This window comes from Podarcis raffonei, chromosome 15, assembly GCF_027172205.1.
Source record: "Podarcis raffonei isolate rPodRaf1 chromosome 15, rPodRaf1.pri, whole genome shotgun sequence".
NCBI lineage: Eukaryota > Metazoa > Chordata > Lepidosauria > Squamata > Lacertidae > Podarcis > Podarcis raffonei.
The window spans coordinates 24,766,160-24,786,276 of NC_070616.1; the positions used below are offsets into that span (position 1 = coordinate 24,766,160).

At 47.9% G+C, this 20,117-nt stretch overlaps 1 protein-coding gene across 3 annotated transcripts in view; it reads right to left on the reverse strand.

Moving 5' to 3' along the window:
* ABCG4 (ATP binding cassette subfamily G member 4) overlaps positions 1-20,117 on the reverse strand; it is a 39,813-nt gene that overhangs the window by 12,746 nt on the left and 6,950 nt on the right. For all 3 annotated transcript variants that reach the window (XM_053366835.1, XM_053366834.1, XM_053366836.1), the window contains exons 3-6: positions 3,752-3,869; positions 2,967-3,099; positions 1,314-1,364; positions 1,010-1,155 (exon numbers count right to left, since the gene is read on the reverse strand). In XM_053366835.1, the coding sequence (XP_053222810.1) occupies positions 1,010-1,155; positions 1,314-1,364; positions 2,967-3,099; positions 3,752-3,869 (448 nt within the window). The remainder of the gene's footprint in view (positions 1-1,009; positions 1,156-1,313; positions 1,365-2,966; positions 3,100-3,751; positions 3,870-20,117) is intronic.

Consider the following 20,117-nt stretch of genomic DNA (forward strand, 5'->3'; position numbering starts at 1 on the left):
TTAAATGAAGAAGAAGAGTTTGGATTTGATATCCCGCTTTATCACTACCCAAAGGAGTCTCAAAGTGGCTAACATTCTCCTTTCTCTTCTTCCCCCACAACAAACACTCTGTGAGGTGAGTGGGGCTGAGAGACTTCAGAGAAGTGTGACTAGCCCAAGGTCACCCAGCATGTGGAGGAGCGGGGAAGCGAACCCGGTTCACCAGATTACGAGTCCACCGCTCTTAACCACTAGACCACGCTGGCTCTACACCACACTGAGAGTGGTGTGTCTACCTTGTGTGTTTTCCCTGGTACCGAGGAATGCTCCCTGTTGTTATTAGAAGGCAACAGCATCAGTGTGTGTTTTCTCTCCATGATCGGTGTCAGCAGGGCATAGCTGAAGTTGTTTTTCGGGGGACAGTACCCCTATTCCCCTTGCAGAGCTACAATTGGTTTAACAATCAATCCCTCTTCATGGGTAACTCTGGGAATTGTAGCTCTGGGAAAGGAGTCGGGGGTCTCCTAACAACTCTCAGCACCCATAACAAACTACAGCTCCCAGAATTCTTTGGGGGAAGAAGCCATGGCTATTTAAAGGGGCACTGCACTGCTTTAGATGTATGGTGTGAAGGAAGCAGACAGAAATAGTTGAAAGTAAGAAGGCAGATGGGCTTGGAGGAATCAAGACCGAGATTGGGGCCCGAGTGCCATAGTGGGCTAGCCTCCATTTGCCCCATCATGGGCTGTTCTTTGGGTGGCGATTTCTCTCTCCACACCACCTCCTGCCTTCTGGGCTGCAGGGCACCTAGACTTCACCCCCAGGTTCCAGCCTTAAATGCACCATTGCTTGCCCAGTGGGGAGCCTCCTCCTACCATTGCCTCCTGCCCTCTCCCCCAGAATTGACATCGAGGCTGAATGAGGCCCATGGAATCTCTGCAACATCCACTGGATGCTAACAGAGTCCTGCTGCCTTTCCCCAGGTGACGTTCAAGGGATAGGCAAACCTGGAAAGGCCTTGGCATCTTACCTGGTGGGTTCATCGAAAAACATGACCGGGGGATTGTTGACCAGTTCCAGGGCGATGGCAAGGCGCTTGCGCTGCCCTCCGGACAGGGACATCGTGCGGGTGTAAGAACACTCCAGAAGACTCAGAGCTGTCAAGATCTCGTCCACCTGGACCCCACGGAGGGAGTGAGGGGGAAATGGACAGATTAGGTGCCATAGGCAGCCCGAAATATGGGCTCTTGCCATCATTACTTGATGAGGTCCAGCGTGGGGGGAATCACACACACAAATCTTGGCTTTCAAATGTAGGAAATGCGCAAACTCACCAGCTCCTTCTTGACTTCCTGCTTCTCGTTCAACTTCAGGTTGGCAGAAACCTGAGGAGGGAAGCGAAAATGTTCTTCTTAGGAAGTGATCTGAGCTGGTTAATGCGCATCCAGCGGCCTAATGAAGTCTAGTTTGCTGGGGTTCCTGCAAATGGTTGTTGGCATGAGTAAAAACAGGCCATTTGATATCGGGTGATTGAAAACCAGGTGTCCCTGTTCATCTGTGGATGTGAGGGGGGAGGAATCCTTTCTACCACCACCCCAGGAGTTTTACATGCTAGCTTCAGGACAGCAGCTAGCTTCAGGACAGCCGAGGTCAAGGCCGGATTTAGGTTTGATGAGGCCCTAAGCTACTGAAGGTAATGGGACCCTTTATATGTCCAGCTGTCCTTCGTCAACAACAAATTGCTGCTGGTTTTTTGTGTTGAATACATGCTATATGGTAATTTATGGACCTAATAGGTATCTAAAGCCATTTGCACATGCAGAATTTAGGCACCCAATAATAGAAATGAGGAAACCAGTGATATTTTAGGGAGCAGGCTAGCAGGCGGGGCCCATTGCTTACATCATAGGAGCCTACACAACACAAAACACTGTTGCTGTATGTAGGTTTTATTTCATTTGTTTTTTATCTTATATTTTGGATATGTACATCCAGGGTTTTTTTCTTTAGTATTTTGGGGGCCCCCAAGAGAGTGGGGCCCAAGCTATAGCTTGTTTAGCTTACACGTAAATCCAGCACTGGCCCAGGTTTAAAAAAATGAGAACTGCCATAACTGCACCAGAGACAGAGCTGAGCTACACGAGAAATCAAAACCACATGGTGTTCTCCTGAACTGTGGAAGCATCATATCTTTCAGGGATTCTCCCATATGAAGTAAATAAAAAAACCATCTTCCCATACTCAAAGTGGACGGTTCTAAACAGGCTTTCTCCCTGACACAAGAGATGGCCAAACCAGTTTCCAACCCCTGTCAGTCTTGTCTGTGTTAATTCATAAGTTTATTCTGTATTAATTTGCATATTTAAATATTTTGGATGAAAATTCATTTATAAATAAGTATTTTAACTGCAAGAGATACATTTAGAAACATAAAGCATAAGACGTATTTCTTGTTTTCTGTCAAGAACTATATTACTTTTTTTTTATAAAAAAGCAAAACCTGAAGTATAATGGCATTCTGATCTGTAGCTTACCCCAGGAGAAGCACATTAGGCGACTTTGCTTTGAAATTCACAGAAATCAAATTCCTGACAGAGCCTACTCTGAGGCACAGACAGTGACTGTTTGTTTAAATATGGGGCAAAACACTTAAACATTCCACCACAGAACCATGTCCCCGTTTACAAAATACAATGCTTAAAAACAATAAAACTGTAGTCCTCTGCAGTTTGAGGAGGAATGAGTCAGGAGGTGATGTGCCAATAGGATCCTGACAATAATCTTCTCTCAGGCTATAAGCTCCATAATGTGGAATCCATGAGGTGAAGTGGGTTGGGAAGAGAGCCTTTGCTGTTGCCACCAGGGCGTGATTCTCTTCCATCTTGACCTCTGCACATCTCTGGAAATCCAGATTCCTCCTAGGTTTCTCCTGGCACAACCCCCACCCCCCACGCTATCACCCAAATGTTTCCGGGACCCCTGCTCACCATCATAGCCTCGCGCACGGTGAGATGTGGCAAGAGCATGTCGTCCTGCATGATGTAGCAAGACATCTTCCGGAAGGTGCGCAGCTCCCTCTGCCGCCCGTTCACGAGGATCTGCCCCTTCATGCCCGTCTCCCTGTAAACGACAACAGTGACCTGGGATGTTGGGAGTTGTGCTTTGGCAACATCTGGAAAGCCAGAGGCTCACCACCGCTTGAGCTACGTACATGGAGCTGGAAAGCCTGCATTGATCTCAGCGTTCCCAGCTTGAAGGAAGGGAGAGGTCAAGGGCTGGGATAGATCTAGATGGGCTTTCCACAACCTGGAATTCTCTCTTGAGAGCTGGCACCAACAGTCGACGTGGTTGGGCATTTGCCAATGACCCACACTCAAATAGGGGCCACACTGACAAGACCCACCACAGTGAAGATGTGGGGGGGAGGTCAGTGCTGGAGGAGCTCCGTGAAGGGTAAATTGGCCAGGGTCCTTTAAAATGTGGAGCCATCGCCCACTCCACTCACCCCAAACCATTGGCTACGCTGGCTGAGGATCCGCCTACTGGTCAAATTTGGCCCGTGATGGGCGGGTCAGATATAGAAAAAATAGTTCCCCACCCTGTCCTGGAAAAGATGATCCGTGTTCATCACGTGACATCAAACATCATGTGATATATGCTCATTACTGGACATAAATCTGACAGTGCAACAACAGTGAAACCAGGAGCTGTAAAGATCCCAATCCTTTCAGGTAAAAACATGCCTCTCTCTGAGGAAACGGCATTGCCTCACCGGTAACCAGCCAGGAGGTTCATGAGGGTTGATTTCCCAGCTCCGGAAGGGCCCATGATCCCGATAAGCTCGCGGCGGCAAAACTTCCCAGACAGACATTTCAGCAGCGTCTTGTATCCTGGAAAAGAGGGAGGAAGGTGGGCAGATTGCGAGGGCTGCCCCAGAAGTCAGAGAGCAGGAGTGGGGAAGCTGAGGGTCGGCCAGTGCTGTGGGACTCCATCTCTCCCCAGCCCCAGCCAACACGAAGGGAGCTGGTGTTCAACAACATGCAGGGGATACCTCAAATTCCCTACCCATGTCTAAGAGACAGTGGAGGACACACCTGTTAGCATTTGGCACATAATTTGGGATTGAGCAAGTTATGTGGCTTCAAACCTCCTTTATTACAATACTGAGTGGCATCATTACAGTGGTACCTCTGGTTGCGAACGGGATCCATTCTGGAGGCTCGTTCGCAACATGAAAGGAACGCAACCTGCAGCGGCGTGTCTGCACACACGCGGGTTGCAATTCGCCACTTCTGCGCATGTGCAAGCGGCGAAACCCAGAAATAACCCTTTCTGGTAGTTCCGGGTCGCCACGGGACTCAACCTGAAAAAACGTAACATGAAGCAAACGTAACATGACTTATAACTGTACACTCCATGGATGGGACTTGCGTGGCGCTGTGGTCTAAACCACAGAAGGTCGGCAGTTCAAATCCCCACAACAGGGTGAGCTCCCATTGCTCTGTCCCAGCTTCAGCCAACCTGGCAGTTCGAAAGCACACCAGTGCAAGTAGATAGTTACCTCTGTGATCCACATTTAACCCTCACAACAACCTTGTGAGGTAGGTTAGATTGAGAGTGATGGTGACTGATCGCCCAGTGAGCTTTTTGGCTGAGTGGAAATTTGAACCCTGGTTTCCCAGGTCCTCATCTGACATTCTAACTACTGTACTCACAATGGCTAACCCTGGTTGCTAAGAGTGAGCCTTGAGAAAGTGTGAGGCAGCGATAAGCAGGAATACCTTTTAAACTTCCGATTTCCTGCCCAAACTAATGACTAGCAGAAACCATGCCCCAGTTACCACCCCATCCCAGCTCTGCGTAAATGAAGACGTACGATGACATTCTTTGCCAGCGCTATTGAGAAAGAGTTTAAAAAGAGGGAGGGAGCGAGATCTATGTCGCGAGGATCAGCGTCTGCCTCCAGCTTTGTCTGTTCTTGCCAAATTTGCTCATCATTCTCGACTCCTGCAACCCTTCGCCCCACTAATCTCCCGGTATGTGCTTTATCGGAAGATGGACAGGCCATGCACAGATCCCATCAACCAAATAGCTGCTTCCCTGTCAGCAGATGGGGCAAGAGGCAGAATCTATTGGGAAAGCAATCTGGAGGGAACCACAAGGAGTTTTGGGAAAGGGGTGGGGGGTGAGGCAGAGTTTGCAAAAGTTCTGAGTTCAGAAGGCATTTGTGTTGGGGCAACTCTGCGGAAACTTGGGGCCGTCCAAGGAAGCTGAATGTGGGAAGATTTAGGACAGATCAAAAAAAGGACTTCTTCATGCAGCACGGAGTTAAGCTACAGAATTCCCTTACCCACAGGAGGCAGCAATTAGGGCCATGCAATATCTGGTTTTCAACATCACAATATATCACCAGCTAAACATTGTGATATACTGATATATCGCAATATCTGAAATAAGGGTGGAACTATGTAGAGGCATTGGCTGGCTTCACGGTTTTCCCCACATTGTGATTTATGCGTAGCACACAAAAATCATGATTCACAATATTTTGCCAGGTCAAAAATTATAAAACCAATATCATGATATGGACTTGAAACTAGTTTTGGACGATATATCGCCCAGCCCTAACACACACCATGGTTCGCAATATATTGCTAGGTCAAAAACAATGAAACCAATATAACGGTATGGACTTCAAACCGGCTTGGGATGATATATTGATATATCACCCAACCCTAGCAGTGGTTGCCACTAACTTGGATGACTTTAAAAGAGGATGAGACAGATTTGTGGAGAAGAGGGCTGTAGATGGTTTCCTTCTCCTCCTGCGATGAGGCTACATTTTAATATTTTTATGTTCCATTATTTTAATGTTGTATTTTATTTTTGTTTTTAAGTTGTAATCATTCATCTTGTTTTTATTATTGCTTGTAAGCCGCTCTGAGCCCGGCCTTGGCTGGGGAGGGCGGGGTATAAATAAAAAATTATTATTATTATTAATCACCATGGCTATGCTCTGCCTCCATGATCAGAGGCAGTCGTGCTTCTGAATGCCAGTTGCTGGAAACCACAGGAGAGGGAAACACTCTTGTGTTCAAATCCTGCTTGCAGTCTTCCCACAGGTATCTGGGTGGCCCCTGTGAGAACAGGATGCTGGACTAAGATGGGCCACCGGCCAAACCCAGCAGGACTTTTCTTATGTTCTTAGTCCCAAGCAAAGCTCCTTTGCATCACCACCACCAGATTCTTGGGTAGGGGTCATGTCCCTTTGCTCACCCCTCCTCTATTTTAGTCCCTGTGCTTTTAAACACCTGCCTAACAGGGATGCGGGACGTGGGACGTGGGTGGCGCTGTGGGTTAAACCACAGAGCCTAGGACTTGCCGATCAGAAGGTCAGCAGTTTGAATCCCTGCAACGGGGTGAGCTCCCATTGCTCGGTCCCAGCTCCTGCCAACCTAGCAGTTCGAAACCAAGTCAAAGTGCAAGTAGATAAATAGGTGCCGCTCCAGCGGGAAGGTAAACGGCGTTTCCGTGCGCTGCTCTGGTTCGCCAGAAGCGGCTTAGTCATGCTGGCCACATGACCTGGAAGCTGTACACCGGCTCCCTCGGCCAATAAAGTGAGATGAGCACCGCAACCCCAGAGTCGGTCACGACTGGACCTAATGGCCAGGGGTCCCTTTACCTTTAACAGGGATGCAGGAATTCAGCCCATGGTGTCATTCTTCACATATGATAGGAAGCTGCCTTATACCGAGTCAGGCCTTTGGTTCATCTAGCTTAGTATTGGCTGCACTAACAGGCAGCAGCCTCCAGGGTTTCAGGCAAGGCCTTTCCCAGTCCTGCCTGGAGATGCTGAGTGTTATGTACTGAAGTTCTCACCCTGGGCCAGATGGCGAGGCTCCACCTACACCTCTCTCACAAACTGCAGGCGTGGAGCCGAGCGAAGCCTCTTCAGAGGGTCTGCCGGACTTCCCACAGTCTCAGACCACTGCCGTGCCTGACATTCCGCCAACTCCACTTGCGGATGTTCCACCCACAGCAGCGGATCCAGGGGACTTGGTTTCAAGGCCACCTAGGGTCGCACCACAGCCTCAGCAAGAATCGGGCGCCCCCCGGACCTGGATACCGGTCCCCAGCAGTCTGGCAGAGTTTCCAAGCGCCCAACTTATTTAAAGGACTATGTTGTTGGACATGTAATACTGTCGGTCTAATGGAAGTAGGTGAAATGTAACCGATATGCTTTTGTGCCTAACTGAACCATTACGTGTAGTGCTGTATATAAGAAAACCATTACGATTGTAACTAACGCCTTATCTCGGTGGGGAGGGGTGTTATGTACTGAAGTTCTCACCCTGGGCAACAGGGGGATACTGTAGATAGTTTCCACTCAGGTCCACTTTTGCAAATAAGGGATCGAAAGTGACGTTCAGTGATTGGATAGTTACAGAAAGTGGTTACTGTTGCGTTGTAGTGGAGCTCTATATAAGCAGGCTGGCTGAACCCTTCAGTTCAGTTCTGTTCTGGCCTGTGAATAAACAAGAGCTGTTTGAAGAATCGCTGTGTCGTCTGATATGTTCACCCACAAGTTAACACTGAGGATTGAACCCGGGACTTTCTGCATGAGCAAGTGCTTCAGACCTTTCCAACATTGCATCCTCTCCTTACTCTGAGGAAAGCTTTACCTGTTGAACTGCTTTTGGCAAAGCAGCTGTTGCCTGGAAGCATTCTCAGCAAAGGAATTCTTTGGGATTAACAGAGGCTGCATGCACACCACACACCAAATAAATAATAATAATAATAGTTGTTGTTGTTATTATTATTGGTGCACATGGCTTCCCCAAAGACTTCTGGGAGCTGTAGTTTACCCCTCACAGAGCTACAATTCCTAGCACCCTTAGGCTACCGTTTCCCGGCTCCTTTGCGGAAAACCACATGCTTTAAATGAACCCTAGCTTTAAAATTAAATTCAAAACTTAAATGTAGAGTGTGTCCACAGCCTAGCTCAGAAGACAAAGGCGTGATCTTTGGTACAGGGAGTAAGGGAACGCACGTTGGTTCCTGGTCTAGTTCATCAACCGCTCCTTCCTGTCTTGAAGCAGTCCAGACCAGGCCTAGCGAGGAGGTGTGCAGCGCTTCAGGGAATGCCCAGCCCCTAAACAGAGAACTTGAATCAATTTTGGATGCTATGCTGAGTTCCAGGAAGGGAGCCGAGGTCAGCAGGGCCCATCTTCCTCCTGCAGATGGACCGGCAGATTTTGGCAGAATTTCAAGATGACCTGATTCTTACTGGCAACCGCTGTGATACCAACCGCAATATGGAAAGCAAAACAGGGGGATGGAGCAAGCGGCTGGAACACAGGGAAGCTGCCTTGTACTGAGTCAGGCCGCTGGACCATCTACCTTAGTCTTGTCTACACCGACCGGCAGTAGCTGAAATATACTCAGGAGTCGAGAGTGGGTTTCATGCTCTTTATTCAGCTCGTAGTGGTGAGGAGGAATGGAAGTTCCCCCAGAATGTCTGCTTTATATACATTATTTACACAATGGGCCCCACGTGATTGGCTAATTCCGGGATTCTCTTGTAGGACAATCAGGTTGTGGATTCACTTCCACCTGGAGCTGGATTGGGTGGCCCCTGTGGACCAATCAGACTGCTGCATTCTGAATCCTATTGTTCTAGGACCAATCAGACTGCTGCATTTTGGATCCTATTCAACTCAGTACATAACAGTAGCTCTCCAGGATTTCGCATTCACTACTGGGCATGTGGCCTCCTCCCAGAGACTTGGCCAAGGGCAAATATAGCCCCTGGGTCAAAGAGGGTTAGCTGCCCCTGGTGTAAACACTTAGGCTGTGTACCAGCGATGCTTTAAAGCACATTCTTTCCCTCAAAGGACTCTGGGTACTGGAGTTTACCCCTCACAGAGCTCCAGTTCCCAGAAACCCTTAAACCACACTTCCCAGAAACCTTTGAGGGAAATAGCGTCCTTCGAATGTGTTTTAAATGTACACCATGTAGGTTGACTTGATGAGTTTCACCCCATGGCTCACGATTCTTACAGCTTCTGGGAGACGCACCTGGCACCATCGCTGCCAGTCTTGAGGTGCCAGGCTAGGCCTTTTTGCCTGCTCAGGCCTTTGGTTAATTAATATTGCCTCCTATGGTGGGGGCTGTCTTTTAGTGGGCTGGGTAGGAGGAGTTGTCTTCACCGATACGTTACTGGATAAGCTTTTTAGGTCTTTGTTGTTTTCAAACGTTTTCACGTTTTTAAATTGCTTCCGTGTGTTACAGTTTACCTCGTCTAATCACTTGGAGATTTTATTTCATTTCGTACGAGGCAACGGATACGTGTTAATAACAATAATAATTAAAAACACCAGTGCCACACTCCAGAATGAATAAAAGAATATAAATTAAATAAGGACCAAGGAGAGATGGAGGCTGCGTCATTAATACGTCTCCTGTGGGTTTTGTTTTGCTAATTAGCAGGCCCACTGAGCCACTTTGAGGATTGGAGAAGGTTGCTTTGGGAAAAAGTGATTAGTCTTTTATTCTCCTGCCCTTTCCCCTGCGCACATTACCCCTGAACCTGCAACTAGATGTGTGAGGAGGGAGAACATAAGAAGATCACAAGATCCCTGCTGGATCAGACCAATGACCCTTCTAGTCCAGCATCCTCTTCTCACAGCTACCGCCAAGACGCCTTTGACAGGAATTGATAAGGCCATAGCTGTCAACCTTTCCCTTTTCTTGCGAGGAATCCTATTCGGAATAAGAGAATTTCCCTTAAAGAAAGGGAAACGTTGACAGCTATGGATAAGGCACTTGATGAAGGGCCCTTGCAGAATCCAGCCAGGGGGAGCCAGATTTTTTCAGACTCGCCTGATGCAAGATCCACACGGCAAATGTTTTTTAGGATCCTTGCTTAGACTCCTGTCTACTGCAGACGCATGCACAGAGGAAGACATCATTGAACAACTTGGCTACTTTGCAATGTGCTTAAAATAAATAAATAAATCAGCAGCTGTGAAGTTAGTACCACCGCTAGAGGGCTCCACAACACCACAGCTCTATTCAACTTTGGTCTGCCCTCCAGAAGGTTTTCTATTTTGCAGGAGGGATATTGGAACTTCTAAGTTTGCACAGTTAAAGTGGATTGAAATGCTCTGTCCCTCTAGCGCAACAAGCCCACTTAGGAAACGAACAAACGAAAGAATGTGGCAGAGAAATGTATTGGAAAATGTGGGTGGAATGAATGATTAAAGGAGGATACATTAACACCCTGCAAGCAAACCAGAATATATCATTATTGTCATATAACCACCCTGTAAACAAATCAGAACAAACGCTCAATGAAGAATGGACACAATCTAACCCTTGCATGAACTTTGTGCAAGTGAATAAGAATGAAGGCTCAATAAATCGGACATCTGAAGGGACCCTCAAAAGGGTTAGGGCAGATCCGCAACATTCATTCGAAGCACATTCAAAGCATCCTCACATTAATACTGTTCACCTGGGTGAAAACTATCTGGTCAGCCTTTTCTTTGTTTAAGAAATTATTTGAAACTTCTGTTTTTCTCTCCTAATCCTATTTGGCTTTGTGGGTTTGCCTTCCCTTCCTAGACAATTACAGGTAAAGTGTTAAGCTTTCCCTTCTCCTTTTGTCTCACACTGATGCGTCTTCTCAATTCCTGTACAGCGCCTGGCACATGTGATGTGAGGTGTTTTACAAATAATACGTGAGCTCAGTTGGGCTCTACCTCTGAGCCATCAAACCTACCCCTGCTCTGTCTGCTGGCCCACCAAGGCTTCCTGCCTTCACTAAGCTCCACCCACACACTGAGACTCCACCCACTTCTCCCCAGGCTCCTCCCCTGAGCCTCAGAAGACCTGGCAAAGTCACTCCTACTTGCACCCACCAGATCAATGTCCGACAGTGACCTGCTTAGTATACACCCAGCAACATGCAGAGAGCATCTGCTAATCGTGCTTAGCATTACTAAGGGCTTAAGTGTCCAATTAGCGTTAGCTTTTTTTCTTTTTCTTTTTTGCTTGCTGGAGAAGTTTAATGACATGTGACTAGCAGCAGGTTGTCACTCTAGAAAAGTCATTGGTAGAAGTCAATATTTGTTTTCCTTTTTAGTGTTTATATTATTAATTTGTAAGATTTGGATTTTTTTATATGCTTGTTTTTGTGTTTGGTGTATTGTTATTTTTTGTTGTTGTTGTTGTGTGGAAAATACTAATAAAATTTACTATTTAATAAATAAATAAATAAAAAGAAAAGTCATCCCTTTAGAGAGAGAGAGTCTGTAGCATGAAGGAACTGGGAAAGAGACATAGGTCAGTGGTACAACATGCGCCCAGCATGCAGAAGGTCCCAGGTTCAATCCCTGGCCTCATTCCCAGCAAGGGCAGGGAAGGTACCCACTCTGAAGCCTTAAGAGAGCCAGTGTGGTGTAGTGGTTAAGAGCAGTGGACTCGTAATCTGGTGAACCGGGTTCAATTCCCTGCTCCTCCACATGCAGCTGCTGGGTGACCTTGGGCTAGTCACACTTCTCTGAAGTCTCTCAGCCCCACTCACCTCACAGAGTGTTTGTTGAGGGAGAGGAAGGGAAAGGAGATTGTTAGCCGCTTTGATACTCCTTAGGGTAGCGATAAAGCGGGATATCAAATCCAAACTCTTCTTCTTAAGAGACCTGCTGCCAGTCAGTGTAGACAATATTGAGCTTGGTGGACAATATTGAGCTCGGTTTGATTTGGTATACAGCAGCTTTCTATGTTCCAAACTCATACACCTGTAGTTTTGGAGGGAGGTGAATGCTTATTGAGAAGACAGAGGTTTAGGGAACAGTACAAACCATTGCATTGTTACTCAGAATATTCCATAGTAAATGTGTTTAGGACTCTCTATTAAAGAGAGTGACAGGCAGACATTCCTATCATGGGTGTGGCCAGGATATCTGATGTTGGGGGCAGGCTTTTGTTAGGGGGACTGAACCTCAGATTTGTATTGATTTGGGTGGGGGGCAGCTGCCCCCCTGCCCCCCTTGGCTACACCCATGATTCCTATCAATCCTGTTGCTATTACAATGAATATACCTGTGAATTAAGGACCTCCAATGAGTCATTCCAGCTCACGAGTCCCTGCTGCCCAAGACTGCTAAGCAGGTGCCTTACTGTGCTAGGCCGACATTTTGCCAGCGCAAAGGGCATTGAAGCTACGCAGAGCTCTTCCACAAGCCTACCATGTTCCTGCCCAACAAAGAGTTCTGTTGGATTCCAAAGCTTTTGTCTTCTCCTTTCTCAACTCCCGATGGATTGTCAAAGGTTAGGGCCAAGAAGGTAGCAACAGTGTCTATTCTCAACAAATATTGCCTTCATTGATCAAACAACAGTTCCTTCCACACTTGGCATTTTGTCTGGAATTGCCATCCTGAACTTACTGACTTTTTATTAACAACCAGACGGCTTAAAGACTTAACTTGCAAACAGGCCATTTGCAACAATTTATTTGTCAGATTTCACCAGGAAAGGGTAAATCTGGATTAGAAGGGGATATGTGTGAAATACAGACAAGTGTTTTTATGCCAAACATGCCATAAGGATGATGCAAAAAATAAATGCACATCTGAGGAGCAGCCATCCCATAATAGAGCCCCTCGGTTGTTGCCAGTCTGTTGTATTTCATGTTCTTCTTGTGTGGCTCCCTTCTCCCCAACCCCACGACTTGATTTGTGGCAATTAATTCGCAATAAAGCACAACTGCAGCATCAGCTTGTCCACTGTGGTCAGGCAAAACTCTACTGAGGTTTCAAAGGTCCTAGTGTAGTAATGTCCTGATTGCCCCTTCTGCCTGTTGATTGCTTCCTTTCAGGGTGGCTGGGGATTAATCAATTGCCCCTTAATTAATCAGTTCTTGTTCCCTGTGGGGAGGAAACTTTAATTACTGATGTCATCCTCCCCACCCCACCCTCTTTCAATGGCAAAGTTGACAAATGAAATAGCAGGATTTTACAATCAAAGGGGGAGGAATGAAAAAAGAGAGGAAATCAGAAATTAACGCTCCCCCAATGGTGAACAGAAACTGACTAATTATGTGGCAATTAAGGAGCATTAAGATGCAATCAATCATTTATCCCATCCCTGCATGGAAGGGAAGCTGATAAAAGTAACAGAAGCTGAAAAGAGGAAGCTTCTAATTAAGTTCTTTGGAGACTTTGCTGAACGCAACTTATTTCTGAGCAAACATTAGAGATGGGCTTTGGCAGAAGCACTGCTGTAGAAAATAGCGCTATATTAAGTGCATTGCAAACCAGCCATTTAATTCCACTTCCAGTCGATGGTGGAAATGCAGTGTATCAGCAGCACCAAAGTATGTAACGTGGAAGCCACCAACTAACTGCGCCAGGGGACAAGAAGGAAATTTGTGCCTTTTCCTCCCTTTATGTGACTTGGCTCACTGCCGCGAGTTAGCTCAAGTTATTTCCTATGGAAGCAACTTTCTGCAGTGCGCCAGCTCTCGGTGGCGTGCTGTGGTCCAGGCTGTGTTATGCGGCCCTACGGTTGCCTAGCAACTGGGATGTGCTTTCCCACAACCCCTTGCAAGTGGCAAAATGGCTGCCCAGGGAAAGCACAAGGGGAAGACGTGTGGGGAGGAAAGAGGATGATACAGGCAGAGGGGCCCGAGTATAAGGGGTGAGGGAGTAAGAGCACAATTGCAGGATGAGGTACACAGCTGCAAGGCAGGTGAATGAAGAAACGGCAAACTCAGACTCCATCTAGGTTGTTCTGGTGGCTGAGGCCGGCCCTGACATTTGGAAATATTTGCCCCAGCGCTTTTGTTGTCTTGCAAAACGAACCCCAAACCACAAGCATCACTGGGAATAAAGAATAAGTTTGCCAATTCCAGCAAATACCAAGCATGGTTTTCCTGCCTTTGACCTATTTCGAAAAGATGATGCTCACTACGGCAGGGCTGAATTAAAAAATAACACGAAATTTAGGGTTTCCACCCATCCAACCAAAATGCTATAAAGAGAGACCCTTAACCCCCACCTGAGGCATTTAAAGGGTATGGAATGCTGAAACCCAGGACTGGAGGGAAACATTATCAAAGACACAATCCCAAATATTTTCATGTTTTCACAATAATTGTTATATCAGGTTTATTAACAGTCACCCAACTGGTCACCTGGGGCGAGTAAAGCTTATTGCAGGGGACCAGGCTGGAAAGGGATCTATTACTATTCTAGGAGTTTGCCTAGGAAAGCTTTCCTTGCCAGAGCCTGTTCCATGTTTGAAATGGTATCTGGAATTTTAACAGCTGAAACCCAGGACTGCCTTTCAATGACAAACTGTATCAGTGGTGGGTTGGGCACCTCTGCGCAAGGAACTGTACTCAGTGAGAAGTCATGCCACGTAACAGGAAGGAAAGGGCATTTGAGCACAAATATCCCTGCCAGCATTTTGCTAGGGAAGTCCAGTAGGTTAGGAGGATGGCAGATTTATAATCCACCTAATCTGATCTCTCTTTTGCAGATCCCATCCCCTGCATTCTAAAACCTCTTTCTCTGCCTCGCTAATCTTGACTTCTGAAGGGATCCTGGCACAGTAACCCTGCGAAAACAAGCTGGGGAAATTTCCACCCAAGCCATTCTCATATGCTGAGAATGTAGAGGTGAAAAACAGATAATAACAATAATAAAAAAAATCAGTGAAATTGGATTTGAAGTGTGTGTGTGTGTGTGACTGGAAATCTGGATCCGTATTTATTTCCATTCTGAATCAAGGCACTTCAAGGGGAGGTAAGAAATTCACTTCATTATCACTTCATTTCACAGTAACTCCACAATACAATAAAAAATCTTTTTCTTTCTTTCTTTCTTTCTTTCTTTCTTTCTTTCTTTCTTTCTCTCTCTCTCTCTCTCTCTCTCTCTCTCTCTCTCTCTCTCTGTGTGTGTGTGTGTGTGTGTGTGTGTGTGTGTGTGTGTGTAACTGCTTGCTGCATATATTGCACCCATGAACCTCCTAAACAGATTTGTCACCTGGGCAAAAGCCTGCCCCAAATCCTCTTTTCTAACAACCCCCCAGATGTCTGTCGCTATGCGGTGCCATAAGGAAACCGCTCTGCACATCCTCGAAGAAAGCTCTTCCTTCCTCCCAGCCCCCATTCCTCGGCAAAGCTGAGCCCCAACACTGAAAACAGGTTCTGGGGCAAACCCCTATACTTCAGACTAAGCCCCAGAGCTTAGACACAGAACCACTGAGCTACACGCATGCAGGCAATGCCTCTTTGAAGAGGGGGAAGGGGGAAAGAGGTGGACTGGGGGGGAAGGGAAAACAACAAACCAGTAGATTTTAATCTGCGAGCGATTGCAAGAAAACCCAGGGAAAAAATAGGAAGGACTCTCTCCCCCCGCAGCATGAGAGAGATGCCGCTGGCCTGCCACTCAGATACGATTGCGGCGCAGAGCAGTGTGGTTACTCAAGTTCATTGACTGCCAGTAACCTCCGCCTGCCTTGAGCTCAGCTGCTGCAAATCTAACTCAGCTCAGGCAATGCCAGTGAGGGCATTCTTCTCTGCAAGGTTTGCTTTCTCTTCTTCGTTTCAGCCAAGACCAGAGTCTGGTTGATGGTGCCTGATCCCCCAGAAAGAAAGAGCACCTCCCCCAAACCTTTCACAGATGGGTTTCCTCTACCCCCTCCTTCCCCAGGGGGCTCTGCACTAATCCAGACAAGGGTCTTTGCTTGCAGCTGGGGGAGTCTGCCATCAGTGCAACTCAGACGTTCCTCTGCACGCATACTGCAGTGTGCAGGAATCGCAATCTCGGGTGAAGGGTTGAAGCTCAGTGGTTTTGCATGCAAAAAATTCCAGGTCCAGTCCTCAGCATCTCCAGAGACGGTCAGGAATTCTCCCTGCCTGAGAACATGGGTAGGCAAACTAAGGCCCAGGGGCCGGATCCGGCCCAATCGCCTTCTAAATCTAGCCCACGGACGGTCCAGGAATGAGCGTGTTTTTACATGAGTAGAATGTGTCCTTTTATTTAAAATGCATCTCTGGGTTATTTGTGGTGCGTAGGAATTCGTTCTCCCCCCCCAAAAAAAATACAGTCCGGCCCCCCACAAGGTCTGAGGGACAGTGGACCGGCCCCCTGCTGAAAAAGTTTGCTGACCCCTGCCCTAGAAAGCCACTGCTGGTCAGTGCAAACACTACTGAGCCAGATGGAGCAATGGTCTGAGTCGAGATATAAGGCAGCTTCCTAAGTGCTTGAGGAGAATGTGTTGCAGCAGTGCTTGAATCAGGGGTCAGCAACCTTTTTCAGCCGTGGGCCGGTCCACCGTCCCTGATTCCTGAACCACCCGCGGGCCAGATTTAGAAGGCGATTGGGCCGCATCCGGCTCACGGGCCTTAGGTTGCCTACCCCTGGCTTGAATCATAGAATTGTAGAGTTGGAAAGGACCACAAGGGTCATCTAGTCCATCCCCTGCAATGCAGGAATCCTTTGCCCAACATGGGGCTCGAACCCAATGGTTAAGAGCGGTGGACTCGTAATCTGGGGAACCGGGTTCGCATCTCTGCTCCTCCACATGCAGCTGCTGGGTGACCTTGGGCCAGTCACACTTCTCTGAAGTCTCTCAGCCCCACTCACCTCACAGAGTGTTTGTTGTGGGGGAGGAGGAGAAAGGAGATTGTTAGCCGCTTTGAGACTCCTTCGGGTAGTGATAAAGCGGGATATCAAATCCAATCCCTGAGATTGAGAGTCTTCTGCTCTACTGACTGAGCTGCCAGGGTGCAGTCAGTGGACTTCTTCCAGGAACGCAGGAACTTGTCCCGATTCGAACCCATTGGCCCACCAAGTTCAGTATTGCCTGCACTAACCGGCAGCACCTCTCTAGGGTTTCAGACCAGGGAGTCTCTCCCAGCCCTAACCTGGAGTTGCCAGGGGTTGAACCTGCGACCTTCTCCTTGCAAACCAGATGCTCTACCGCTGAGCTATGGCCTTTGCCCTAAAAAGCAACACAGCACAGCATGGACAAGGGGGGTCATACAACCGTCAAGGCAAGCACAGGCAAGCTTTTTACGCAAAACGCAAATTATTCCCACCAGCCTTCTCGCCTTAGGGATGGAGTGCAGCAAGGGGTCAAATCTCCCCCAGATATCTTGACCCGGGCTAGGTGGAGAGAGGGGACCCAGCTGACACTCAGCGTTTATCAGGGACAGTGGAGGAAGCTGCTTCTTCAAGGGCTCCACAAAGTCAATCCCAAGTAGGATTAACCTGGATCTTACTGGCTTAAGGCAGAGCCAAACTCCTTTGGGCTCAGCAGATAGAGAACTGGCCGCTGTCTATCAAGCCATCCCTTCCCTCTTCCCTAAAGCTGAAGCAATGGGATAAACATTCGGGGACGGGAGGGGGGAACCGTTGAGTGCAGGATTGCGCAAGCTGTGACCTGCCAAGCGAAAGGCAGCCTGTCACTGTCAGCCACTGGGGCAACTTCCTTACTGCTCTATTGTCTGCAGTCCTGGATGAGTGGCCAAGCCAGGAGGGCGATCAAAGCCCTTGTTGGGGTACCGTGCGTGGTTAGGAAGCGCATTTGACGGGGTCGCCTACGCAAGTTGCACTAGTGGATAAGGATTAACAGGTGGTTCCCCAGAACAACATGCTTCTGAATAGAGTGTGCGCGCACATGCACACTTTGGGTGCTTCCCTGGTGGTGCTACCCTGCTCTTTAGCATTGAATTGAAGTAAATGGCAACCAGGTTTCCCATGGATTGCTGTGTGCTCTGATTAAGCACTATATAGAGCAGGCTTTCGGGGGGGGGGGAGAGAACAGCGTGGAAAAGACAAAACCGCTTGGACCTGTGCTTTTTAAGCATGGGACAAGCAGAAGTGTTGACGAATCCTCAGTGGCAGACCATCTGCTTGGCATTCAGAAGACGCCAGCATGGCTGAAACCCTGGAAAGTAACTGTCTGGTCTGCATAGACAATACCGAGCTATATGAAACAATGGTCTGACTCTGGTTGCATTTGCCCCATACATTCAAAGCACAAGGCTTCACCCCTCCCCCCCAAAAAATAGAATCATGGGAACTACAGTTTGCCCCATGGAGCTTTGATTCCCACCCCCTGGCAAACTACAGTTCCCAGGATTCTTTGAGAGAAATCATACACTTTTAATGTACAGTGTGGATGTGACCTCCGTATAAGTCAGCTTTCTGTGCTCCCAATGCTCCCTTCCTTGAGCTCAGCACCCTTTGGCGCTGCCCCATGCTGGCGTGCTCTTGACCTTATGCTTTCCAAAGAAAATGCCTTCTTTTGGGGGCTTTGCTATGGGGGGGGACCTGGTGATTGGCATTCCATGCAGAGGAGCTAATTAAGGCAAGCCACCACCTCCCACCTGCCATAACCCTCCCCCGGCTTTCTGCAGCACTGATTTATATGCGCGGAGCAACGGTGCCGCCTACGCAGGAGCAGGCTCCCCAGAGAGCTCAGAGAAAGAGAGGGAAAGATGCCCGTGGCTGGGGCAGGAAACAGATGCTAAATTTATCTCCTTATCGTCACGTGTTCTTGCCTGGCATCAAGGCCTCCGATCTTCGGGGAGACGGAGCAGAACAAGGCATGCCTTCAGGTGGGGAGTCCCCATCCCAGAGGCAGAAATCCTGACTCTGGAACTTCATGGGATGTGGGGCCTCTCTCGCCATTGTGGGTTGTGCAAAAATGCCCTGTGTGGGAACAGGGGTCAGGTGGATCAAGGGCTGGGGACCTGTAGCACTCCATCTCTGTTCATGGAGGAGAAGGCTATCGGTGGCTGCTAGCCGGGATGGCGATACTCTGCCTCCGTGGCCACTGGCAGAAATGCTTCTGAATACCAGTCAATGGGATGCTCAGGTCCTGCTTGCGGGTTTCCCAGCACCCTTAACAGACTACAGCTCCCAGGATCCTTTGGGCAAAAGCCATAGCTTTTGAAGTGGCATTATGGTTCTTTAAATCTGTAATGTACATGGAGCGTAGCTTCTTTTAACAAGGCACACCAAGGATTGAATTGGGGGACCTCCTGTATGCAAAACAAGGGTCTCTGCTCCCCAAACGGTTGGCTAAATGGCAAAGGAGGAACAATCTGACAGTTTTGGACTAATAAATAATAATAATAATAATAATAATAATAATAATAATAATAATAATAATAATATTTATTATTTATACCCCGCCCATCTGGCTGAGTTTCCCCAGCCACTCTGGGCGGCTTCCAATCAAGTGTTAAAAACAATACACATGAGAACATTAGAAGAGACCTGTAGCAGGATAAAACCAAAGGGGCCGTTTAGGGGAAGGGGGATGGCTCAATGGTAGACCACCTGCCTTCTGCACAGAAGGTGTCAGGTTCAATCCTCTGCATCTCCAGGCAGGTATGGGAAAGACCCTTGTCTAAATGCCTGGAGAGCTGCTGCCAGTCAGTGCAGGCAACACTGAGGTAGATGGATCAATGGTCTGATAGGCAGTGTCCTATGTTCCTCATAGAGCATCCTCCCCACCCCAATGGCCAACCATTGTGGCAAGCCCATAAGCAGAATATGAGCTTAACTGCCCTCTCCAACAGTTGCTGATCATAGAATTGTAGCGTTAGAAGGGACCCCGAGGATCATCTAATCCAACCCCTGCAAGGCAGGAAACCGGTCCACAGCCATCCCTGGCTGGGCTCAAACCACCAACCTTCCAGTTGACAGCCAGATATTGTGACCCATTGTGCCACAGGAGGGCATGGTGCTTCTAATACTAGAGGTGATGCAGCCGCCGTTGGTCATTACTGATAGCCTTACTCTCCATGAATTTGTCTAATTCCCCTTTAAAGTGATCTAATCCCCCTTAAAAGCTATCCCACATTGACAGCCATTACTACATCTTGGGGTAGCAAATTCTACAGCTTCCCTATGCGCTGAGAGAAGAAGGCCTTCCTTTAGTCTGTCCTGAGTCTCCCATCCTTCAGTTTCATTGGATGGATCCCATTGGATTTTATCATCATCATCATCATCATCATCTCACCCTTCACCCTGAGGTCCCGGGGTAGGTTACAAGATGAAAAGTGCTATGCACTGAACCAGCCATTTCAGCTACTGGTTAGGTTACAGTCCAA